This window comes from Falco rusticolus, chromosome 8 (genome assembly GCF_015220075.1).
Source record: "Falco rusticolus isolate bFalRus1 chromosome 8, bFalRus1.pri, whole genome shotgun sequence".
Lineage (NCBI taxonomy): Eukaryota > Metazoa > Chordata > Aves > Falconiformes > Falconidae > Falco > Falco rusticolus.
Genome location: NC_051194.1, coordinates 51,607,703 through 51,618,638, shown reverse-complemented (window position 1 = coordinate 51,618,638; position 10,936 = coordinate 51,607,703). Strand labels below are relative to the sequence as shown.

Here is a 10,936-nt window from a genome sequence, read left to right as displayed (position 1 = left end):
CCCCGCGCGCCCTCCCCCTGCCCGGCTCGGAGGGCGGGCGCGGCGGCGCGCGTGCGCCGGGGGGCGGCCTGCATGGCGGCGCCTGCGGGAGCCGAGGCGAGGTTGAGTAGGCACGTTCCGCATTCCCCTCCGCTCCCCGCGGGGCCGCCGGCGACTGCGCCGGGCTCTTCCCTCCGGGCGGCGGGCGGGACCCGCGCTTGTCCGTCCCGTCCCCCCCTTCCTCCACCGCGGGACTGTGGTTCGGAGGGGCGCGACCGGCGAGGGCGGGGCGGGGGGGTGAGGTGCGCGCGTGCCCCCTCAGGGCTGAGGCGCGGGAGGCGCTTTCCGCGGGGTGTTCGCGGGCACCTGCGGCCCGGCGGTGCCGTGCCGTGCCGTGCCGCCGGTGCGGGGCTCCGCGGGGCACCGGCTTTGTCCCCGGGGCGGTGAGTAGTTCCCGTGCGGGGCTGCGGCGCTGCTGGAGCCGGCGAGCTGCAGTGCGTGCCCGTTCGCCGCGGATGGCGGCGTCTTGGCGTTACCTGGGTTGTGTTTTCTTGCATGTATAAGTGGCACATCAACAATAAACTTCATACTAAAAGTAACAAACCCAAGACGCAGTAAGCTTTAAAAGAAGCTGTAAGTCAATTTGAATTTTTTGGCAAAAGGCTGCTTGTGTGAGTACCTGCTGAGTGCTTGGTTTATATATACATATAGATATAGATATAGATATTTTCTTCTCCCCTCCCGCCTTTTTGACAGTTATTTGTGGCCGGCCTCTCCGGGAAGAGTCGTGCTATCCCTGTGTGGCGACTCGGGTTGGGGCAACTTGGAGTGGGCAGGTGTCAAGTTGTGATGTTTTGTGAGACTCAGAAATCTCATCTGTTTTTTAAGTACACTTAAGAAATGCTTAAGATCTAACGTTGTCAATGTAACTGACACAGGTGCATTTTCCAGATACTTGTAACTACAGAAAAGTGAGTTGAGAAACCTTTTAAGTAGGAGTCCACAGATGGTCTGTGAATTCTTAACAGTATCTGCCTGCTCTTCTGTGAAAGAGAGAAAATAAATCTCAAACCTGTTGCACGTTAATGTAAAGCTAATTGTAGCTCATTTATTTGGGGGTATCGCTACACCCTAATTTCCTCGCTGTTACGTTTTACTGTAATTCGTGCCCTTCATAATGTTTTACTGTAATTTGCACCCTTCATAGTGGTGGTAGAGAAATGTCTTCAGAGAGAGCATTTAATTGTTGTAAGCTATGCAATTATCTTAAATCTTTTTATAAAATCTCTGAAAAGTTCCATGGAAAACACAAAAAAGATTGTTGGTGAGGCTTTCAACTGTATATTTCCTGTCAAGAAGTATAAATTAAAACCAGAATTGGGAATATTGCTGTCAGAAGTGCTGAAAACATGAACTTGCACTGTCAAACTTTGATTTACTTTTTTTCTTTTATGTTGTTGTTTTGTTTTTTGAAACTGGTATGCTTTGAAGACTTGAAGCTTGAAAAAATCTAAGACAACTCCCTCCTTCCTGCCCTGGCAGAGTATTCCTAGGCAGAATGTGCTTATTATCACAATGGACTTACCCGCTTTTTACAGTTTAGGTTTCTTATAACTAAAATCTTACAACATTGACTCAGTGTTAAAATAATGAGTTTGAAAGGCAGCATTTCCCTTTGGGATCTGGCTGCATGTTGCCTTCACAAGGAGGCCTTGTAATTGAAGGAAGGCAGAAGTAAGCATTTGTATGAGGCCTTAAAATTATGTCAGTCTAGAACTGGTGTGTTTTTAGGGACTGCTGTTTGTAGTTAATAGGTATAGCTATTACCATAGAATAAAGAATCAGAGGCAAGAAAATACAGAAATCTAATACCCTGTCTTAAGGCAAGGCAGAGGTGTGACTGGTCAATAATAGGATTTTAAAGTAATGCTCATTTGACTTTTCTGTTGGTGTCTTTAGAAGTTTACATATAAAGAATCAGTATGTGGGCTTCTGGATTAGAAAGGAGGTTGCAACCATTATGACAAAGGTTCACCTCGGTGAGCACTGAAATCCTGGTCCGGTTGGGAGTTCCTGATGTTACACAAGTTGTGTCTGTGAATGGCGATCAGAGAACCTAGTGTATGCAAAAGGTGCCCCTGGCTTTGACAGCTGCATTATCGTGGGAGTTCTTGATGGCTAAATAAATCAAGATCTGACAGGTTTTTGTGTTTTACTAAACAATCTTGAACTGTCAGTGTGTTTGTCTTTGGAATTGAACCACTGGTGGTAATGTAGGCTAGATTGTGGTGCATAATGTTTGCTCTCTTCAAGATACGGTCTGTAAGAACTTGCATGAAATGCTCATGATGGTTATCATGTTTACCTGTTCTAGCAGTTTCTGTGGCTGCTTCTTCTCTGTAGAGTTGAACCAAGGGTAGCAATGGCCATAGATTTCCCTTTATTTTGAACAAAGTGCTTTCCAAAGGGAGACAGAGCAAAGGAAGCAGTCCTATAGCGTTAAAATGTGCTAACCCTTGATTTGGAAACGGTCTTGGGAGTGGTGGGCTACGTGGAGGGCAGCCTGTGGAGTGGGTTGGGTAGAGCTGCATTAAGGCTAAAGCTGAGGCATGGAGAGCTGCCTGTTGTGTGGACAGGGGATGCAGCTGTTGATCCTGTTTTACGCCAACATTAAACTCCCACTTTTCTCCTTCAACCCATTGTTAAATGTGGGATACAGTGGTGTTACATTGGAAGTTTTTGTGGCACTGATGTAAAATGTTTATGAAAAGAAGGGATAATTGTATATTATTTACTCATTCATGATAAAATATCCATGCATGCATATGTATACAGGATTTAACTGTCTTGTTCGGGGAATTTGTTAGCAATATTTATACAACTATAAAGTTTATTAACTGTGTATGTACTTGTAAGTACCTGTAAAAACGTGTTTCTTTAAAATGAAAAATTTTTTGTTGTTGTTTGGGGTTGCACAGCACCTAGGTTAATGAAACCTGGGTAATTAAACCATGAGTTTTGTTGTCCAGAGTGATGTGTGCGCCAGTGCCTGGGTTAGAGCAGTGATCAGACAAAGTCACAGGGCAAAAACATACCACGGGGATTTTTTAAACACAAAGATAAAACTTTGGATATTTCTGGACTGTTTATAAGAGGAAGCTGGATAAATATCACTGTATATTTACCCTACTGCTGTAATTTTCCCCCTGAACTTTATTATTAACCAATGTTAGATACAGGGTATTGGGCTGCTCAGGCCATTGGTCTGTCCTGATAACAGTGATCCTTGTGTTATGTAGTCAGGTTCCAACACGCTCTGGGTACGTGCCATCAGTATCTCTGGAGCAAACTTCTTCAGTTTATCTCAAAGAGCTGAATGTGCTGCTTTGGCAAAACTGACGTATCTTTTTTACATCTTTTAACTGAGGGGAAATGGTTGACTGATGATGAAATCTGGTTTTCTCTCTGTTTTTTTCATTTACTGCCAACATGCTTCAGACATTTTAACTGAAACATCTCATAATTGTTCTCAGATCCAAAGCTACAAAATATTTGGTACACGTGAGGTAACTTCATTTGGAACTTGGTTTGGAGTGTCATCACTTGAAAGTTGTATGGAAAAATAAATCTGCTTTAGCTTAAAGTATTTAGTATATTGAGCATATGAGCAGCTTAACTTCACAATGTTGTTTGTATCAGCAGGATGCTTTAGTCAGCTTCAAAAGCCAAGGAGATGTGGATTTACTTTGCCCATTGTCCTTTATATCTTTGCAAAGCAAAATAAATTTGTGATCTCAGGGTTGCACGGTTCTTTTCAAGTCACTCTCAAGCCTTTTACATTCTCTTTACCAAAGCTGTGAACAGTTGAAATATCACAGCCAAGAAGGCCCATCTCAAGGAATTTACTGTGTAGTGTGAAGAAGATAAAGCTGGTAGGAGTCATGTGCTAATATAACGCTGCCTGCCTTTAAAATAATTACTGAAGGGAAAATCCTGAACACCTTTCCCCTTCCCTCACCCCAAACTGCAGGAATTAAGTTTTCTTCTATTCAGTTTGGCTATTATGTGCATAGTCTAGTATATATGTACTCTAGTAACACAGGGGCCAGGTTAGTAATTTTGGCTACTTGCTTATTTATGAATGTTTGGGATTGGTCACTGCTTTAAAAGGTGTACTGTGTGGGTGAGAGCATTATCTTGTGAATGTGGCAATTCACTGTCCAATATTCTCTGTTTGCTTGAAGGTTTATAGTGGGCAGCTGAGCTCCTTTAAGTCCTTTTCTTTAGGATAGGAGGTAGATCTCCAAAGTGCTGGGAGCTCTGTCTTTGTCTTTCATCACATGATTAATGCCAAATTCTGTTTGATATACCTGCTGGTTTTCCTGCCCTAAGCTTGCAGCTATAGACTAACAATAGTGATTTTATTTCATTTTTATGGTGCTAGAAAACAAATGTGATTTACTTTAAGATGGCTGCATGACAGAGTTGAGTAACGCAAATCCTATCGATTATGGAAGTAGATGACTAGTATTTTTGTAAAGCAGAGCTGGCATATCTGTAAATATCAAGTGTTCTTTAGATGTGTATGGTTGTTAGTTGAGTGCTTGTGGACATATTTAGATGAAAATCGTGTGAGTGTATATGTGTGCTTTGTATCTGTGTGTGCAATGACAAGTCAAGCAAGTTGTCTTATACAAGAGGCTAAACTATACTCCTGGAGCAACACACTGACATTTTTTTGCGGGGAGTAATAAAGTGATAAAGAGGCAAAGACTTCTTGAGGGCTTTGCTGTTAGCTTGCAACAGTGTTAGATCTTGCAAGACTAAATGTGTAAGAGCAAAAAAACCCTGCAGGCTGAAATTTTTATAACTTTTTCAGGTCATCTTGTAATGGAAGAAGGTGGAGCTGACCATGATGTTGCTATGGAAGGATCTAATGATTTGTTCATAGACAACTGTAATGGCACAGAAGAGTCAGAAACGAATGATCGGGTTTTTCAGGTGAGATAAATGTCCTTTCTTTCTTGATGCTTTCTTCACATTGTTTTCTGATGAATTTACATGTGTTTTTCTTGCCTTTATAGTAATACATTGTGTTTTATAAAAAAGTACAAAAGTTCCTGCCCTTGGGTTCTTGTGCCATTCAGTTTTGAACTGATGAATATCCAGATGTTATTTTTAATGACAGCCTTTAGTAACTGTATTAATAGATCCTGTTACAGTGCTGAAGAAATACGTGATTTGTTATGTTAACAATATTAGACAGTACTTGATGACACGCTTTGGAGTAGGAGGGGTTCAGAACACTTGAAAATCAGGTCAAATTGCTTAGTGACCAAACGTGACAAATAAGAACCCAGGGACACAGGACATCTTTGTAGGTATTGGGGAAGGGGAGTCTTTAATGTCTTTGTTATCAAATATTGCCAGATATTCCTAGTCAGAGAGATTTCTGTGCATAAATGTTCTTCTGCAGATTACTTCAGCTAATGTAAAATATTCAGGTAGTGATTTAGTAGTGTGCTTATTGTCTCTGTGTAATGTCTTTAACACAACTAATGCCATTTATTTGTTGCTGGTTTTCTGATGTAGTTTACAGTAGACTGTTTCAGCACAGAAGATTTATACCTGCAGAATTTTTTAGAAGGTTATTTGACTTTAATATTAAATTTAAAAACATTTCCCCCACCCTTTGGATTTGTAGCTCACAAAGTTTTGTAGCAGAAACATCAGAATTGTTTGCGTGACTGCTACAAAAGATAAAACGAATTGCACTCCTGCTTGCATTGGCCAAATGACAGCCTGACATGATATTTTACACAAGGGCTGCCTATTTTCCATTATTTTCATGTTTAATATTTGTGTTCTCAGAGTTTCAACACGACAGATACTTGTGCTTAAATACTTTAATGAAAATGGGATGTGCTGTAAGACCTTGATTCTGCAAGCTTGATGAAAATAAGCTCTGATTACCTATTTTTTGAGACTTGCAAAATCTGAATCTTGATCTTATGCTGTATAATTCTTGGACTTGAATTGGAGGGTTTGTTGCTTATTTTTCTTCTGTGGTAAGGAATTAAGAAAATATATAGACACTTTTGCCTTCATAACTAAATACATGTATCTAAAGACCTAGTGGAATAATTTCTAGAATTTCTTTTGAAGTCAAATCAAGTTGGTGGGTGTTTTACAGTTCTGGTTTTGGTATAAGTTCTCTCAGTTTCTGAGTAGATTTGAGATGTTTTAAAATGATGAGTGGGTCTGGGGAACAGATTTTGGGCACAAGGGGGTTTCTTTCCCCATAGTAGAGAGGGTTGCTTCTAGGAAAGCAGAAATATGAATACACTTTCAGCATGGAAATGGAAAACAAAAATGGAGCTGCTAGTGTCAGCTAATAGCCTCTTTGTCATAAGGACAAGAGCTCCCTCCAAATATACAATACAGCACACTGGTTTTAAAAGTTCTTTTCTTTCTCCCTTTTTTTTTTTTTCCTAAATAGAAATTGCTACTCAAGATTAAAGTACATTTTACTGTTTTTCCTCTGTGAAAGCAATTAACCTGCATGGATTCCAGGGATCCATTGTTCGGACAAAGTAACTCTCCTGCAGCCTTGCCCATCACAGTACGCCTCTCAGGAAGTTCTCCATCATCAGCTGTGCCTGTGCGGCCACCCCAGCTGCAGCCTCACTCTGCAGAGGAGTTTCACTTGGTAGACCAAACTGGGCAGCCTCTCTATGAACTGCAGCCCCTAGGAGGGCCCAGTGCACCGATGGTGAGTGTGTCTGAGAACAGGGCAGGTGGTGTATTCACAGATGAGGGAGCTCTTTGAAGAACTCTTTTACATGGTGCTTGCTTGTTGTAACAACAGCTGATTCAGACTTTATTTCTAGCAACAAGATGAAACTTTTCAGTGGTTCAGTTCATGCTCTAGTTGCCCTTCCTCAGGTAGGCCAGTCCTGTCTCCAGCCATTACTAAGTTTGTTAAACACCACCTTATGTCTTTTGTCTTTATCAAGCCCGGATGTTATTGTGTGATGAGATCTCATATTTCTATCACTGCTGCTTTCTCTACATTCCCTGGATGTAGAGAAATATTTTGGGGGAGGTTGGAACATGAGCAATAAGCTAACCCATTGTGTCTCTCCCAACCAATAATTTGCTTAAACTGTTGCTTTGTAATTCTTAACATTTATTTTGTAAAAAGGTAACTCACCCAGGGGGTTTGGTTGGCATGTGTTGTCACTAAAGAAACTTCACCCCCTTAAAGTGTAATAAATCAGAAATAAGATTCTATTTTGTATTATTCTAGGTTTTATAACATTGTTGGGAACAAGTCCTTAGTAATTATGGGAAAATATGCCATAAAGAGTTGTTTAAGTTTTCCAGAATTCTAGGAGATTTAATTTTTTTGTTGTTTTTAAAGTTCTGGAGCTTTTTCTGTCCGCTTTTGCATAAAATGCTGCCTATAGAGGTCAGTTTCTTAATTGTAAAGGTTAAAATTTTTACATGTTTGTAATTAATTCTGCTAGTCCATGAAGAGTTTTGCAATGATTCCAACTATGAGTGTTTTTCAGGTTTTTGATAGCCTTAGTAAGTGTTGTAAGTTTCAAATAAATGTGTCATTCATTGTAGAATCTTGTTAGTTTGGTGTGGTTTTTTCCTTTAATCAATTAAAGGGCTATTTTAAGAGGGGGAAAGTAATTTTGACGATCACCATACAAACTAGTTTCATTCATGCTTTTGTGTGATTGCCTTACAGATGATTGTTGCCAGCCAGTCAGAAAATGGACAGGTGCTGCATGTCATTCCTTCTGCCCAGCCAGGAATGGCCCAAGTGATTATTCCTCAAGGTCAGCTTCTGGATGTGACCAGCACGCAGGGTGAGTTTAACCTGTGGAACTTGAGGGTGTGTGTTCCTGTGGCTAACTATAGCCTTCATGATCTCATTCTAAGCACCTTGATTGTATGTGTTTCCTTCCTTTAGTCAGTTATAAGACAAAAATGCATATTTACTGAATCTCCTTTCTGATTATGAGTCTGGCACCCCACACACCATGTTTTCTGCTGGGCAAAAGCCTTATGAAATAAAAACTACTATGCTTACTTTAGATATGTGATGGATAGATTGAGACATCAAGCACAAAGCTGTTTCTTGTCTTCCTTACCTTTAATAAAGATATTTGTGCCAAGTCAGACAGCTGTATTATCAGCTTCAAATTTTCACTGTCTGTTTACTTCATTTTGAGTGAAGTAGTTTATTCATGTAACGCAATCAGAGGAATTAATGTTGTTCTGGTCTGCCAGAGATCACTGGTGATTATGCATTTTCATGAAGCCAGGAATGAAGGACCTAGGTAGAAATTCAGTTCCCAGTGAGGTTTTTTTCTGGAGACTTGCTGTGTAAAAGACTTTGTAGTTACTTGATCTTCAAAAGACAGTTAGGAAGACTTATCAGTAGTTTACTATGGACTGTCGGTCCCCAAGTTTCACTTGCTTGCACATGGTGGTAATGCATGGAGTGGCACAGGCTTCAGAGAGATCATAGTGTTTTAAGGGCGTGTGTATGCTCCAAGCTTTGAGCCAGAGTGGTGTTACTCTGATGTGCACACCTGTAAATCTTCAGGCACAAGCTTTCTAGCGGAGTGATTTCTGTACTGTGTATCACTTTCTCTCAGAATGGGGGAAAAGCTTTCATAACTGAAGGGCAAAAATCCTGCATCTAAAGAGAGCTCCCTTTTTATGTTGAAACCAAAGTATCAAATGTCTGTTTTGACAGTTTTCCCTCATGTTTTCGTTTAACTTATACACACAGGCTTCAATCTAACAGTACTTTTTGGCTTATGAATGCTCCCTGTTACCAAGAAAGGCTAAAACATTTGTTCTAACTGCGTGTCAGATTCAATTACAGGAGGCTTTTTTTTCTTGTTTAGGTGTTCTTCTCTTAAGTACAAAGCAGTGTCTTAATCTCCTTTTCTCTTATTTTAAAAGCAAGCAGTGTGTGATTTGCAGCTGAACAAAATAATTGTGCAATCCTATATCAATTTGTGGAAATGTAAAGCAGAGTAATTTACAAGTTCTTTTGATTATTTGCTTTGCTGTGGAAGGATTCATTAGCAGTCGTGTGATTATCAAAGTCCTTGAGTACAAACAACCTTGTCAAGTGTATCTTCATGTGTGTGCCAAGAGTTTGAATGTTGATTCACAACTATTAAACTACTTTATAATCTACAAATCTTATTACATATGTCAAAATGCTTGCTTTTCCAACACACAAAATTTAATCATAGCTTGTCTTTTCCCCATTCTGACTTCAGTTATTAACCAGAAGACTGTTCTATTTTTGTAAAGATGTTGCGGAAGAGAAGTGTGGTGATGGGAACTTGCAGACTGTGGTGGTGGCTGCTATAGCAGACAGTGCAAGCAGTTACATTCTACATCCACAGGCATCTCTCACTGTATCGAAAAAACCAACCACCAGGTAGGTCAGGAGTTAAAAGGGTGAACAATCACTTTGATGTACTGTTAGTGCTGTCTTTTTTTCTTGCAGTTTGTTTTTGCATTCGTTCACACAAAATTACCATAGAGTGGAGGTTATGAACCCTTAGTATTAGTGAATGATGTGTAGTTAACTGTTTAAAGTTAGCTTTTGTATGTGCCAAAGCAGTGGAGAAAGCAATTAAAGCACCTGTATTTCAGAGAGAGTTGGATGTATTCTGACCAGAGCAATAGGTGGGCATTTAAAATAACACAGTGCAAATCACTGAAATTACTCCACATAAACACTGATACTGCCAACCAAGAATTCAAAGTGATCCAGTGAAGGAACTGCAGGGAAAGTTGAAATTTGAGGGAGCAGTTTCTTGTAAGAGTATATTAAAACCTATATAAACCATCCTCCCACAAGAAGAGTTGATTGAAGAGATTAATTTTTTAGATAGGAATTTTGGTAGTTAGCATTAACAGGGAGAGCCTAATCTGTGTTCTCTGGGTAACTTCTTCAGTTTCCTTTGATAAAATACGAGAAAGTAGCTGCTAACTATGTGCTTCAGTGGAACACAGAGGCAGATTGGTTAGCAAAGTTTCTAAGGTTAAAATAGTTTTTAGGTTTCTCTTCTCTCGATGTCCACCTAATTCTGTCCCCATGCTAAGCTTACTATTTTAATTCCTGAATACCCTGGAATTCTTCTCTGCTTAAAAAAAAACACCCAAAAATGCGAAACCAAACATAAAACAAGAACAAAAAAACCCAACCAAAAAAACAAAACCAAAACCCAAAGATGACATTTGCTCAGTGGACTGCAGGCTGGCTTTGCATTGGTTTATGCTCTTTTGAAATCAAGATGTGGAAGAGATTAATCTCACTACAGCACAAAATTATGTATATTCAAGAAACATTTAAAATTAAGAGAAACAGTTTGTGAATGGATTTTGTGAACACAGTCTGTACGTGTTAGAAAAATAAACCCAGAAAGGAGTGGACAAGAGTATGGACAGGAGATGATGCACTTGAGTTCTGGAATAATAAAGATTAAGTAAGCGTTGTTTCTGCCCCAGGATTTAGGGAATGGAGAAACTAGATAATTACTTAAAATAGTTATTGGAGCTGGTTTTCAGTAATTTAAAATATACTAAAATGTTTAGCATTTAACAAGTGTTTGATATTGGATTTAATCTTTAGCATTCTATGATCAGTCTTCACAGTAAAATTATTAAGACAATCAGCTGATCTATTTTACTGTGTTTTGTGTATTATCAAGCAGCGATATTGAGAATACTGAATGCTCAGAGGTCTTCCTGAATGTAGGAAACGGTGCTTTTTTAAAATACTTGTATTTGCTGTGAGTTATTTTAACAATGAACTAGAATATGAGGAAAATGAGCCCTAAGTTTTTAAGGCAAATTGATACAATATCTGTAGTTTGATCACATGCTGTAGGATTATACATAATGTGCTGAT

The 10,936-nt window shown here is 39.6% G+C and overlaps 1 protein-coding gene across 21 annotated transcripts in view; it reads left to right on the top strand.

The window, feature by feature from the left end:
* The first annotated feature begins 11 nt into the window (after positions 1 to 11).
* The window catches only part of CARF (calcium responsive transcription factor), a 41,418-nt gene continuing 30,493 nt past the window's right edge, over positions 12 to 10,936 (top strand). For 19 of the 21 annotated variants that reach the window (XM_037396760.1, XM_037396774.1, XM_037396772.1 and 16 more), the window contains exons 1-5: positions 12 to 110; positions 4,859 to 4,980; positions 6,530 to 6,751; positions 7,739 to 7,859; positions 9,328 to 9,457. In XM_037396760.1, coding sequence (XP_037252657.1) covers positions 4,870 to 4,980; positions 6,530 to 6,751; positions 7,739 to 7,859; positions 9,328 to 9,457 — 584 coding nt within the window. In that variant the 5' untranslated portion in view covers positions 12 to 110; positions 4,859 to 4,869. Of the gene's footprint in view, positions 111 to 4,858; positions 4,981 to 6,478; positions 6,752 to 7,738; positions 7,860 to 9,327; positions 9,458 to 10,936 lie in introns of those variants that run through there. The other 2 variants (XM_037396755.1, XM_037396773.1) reach the window with 2 other exon arrangements.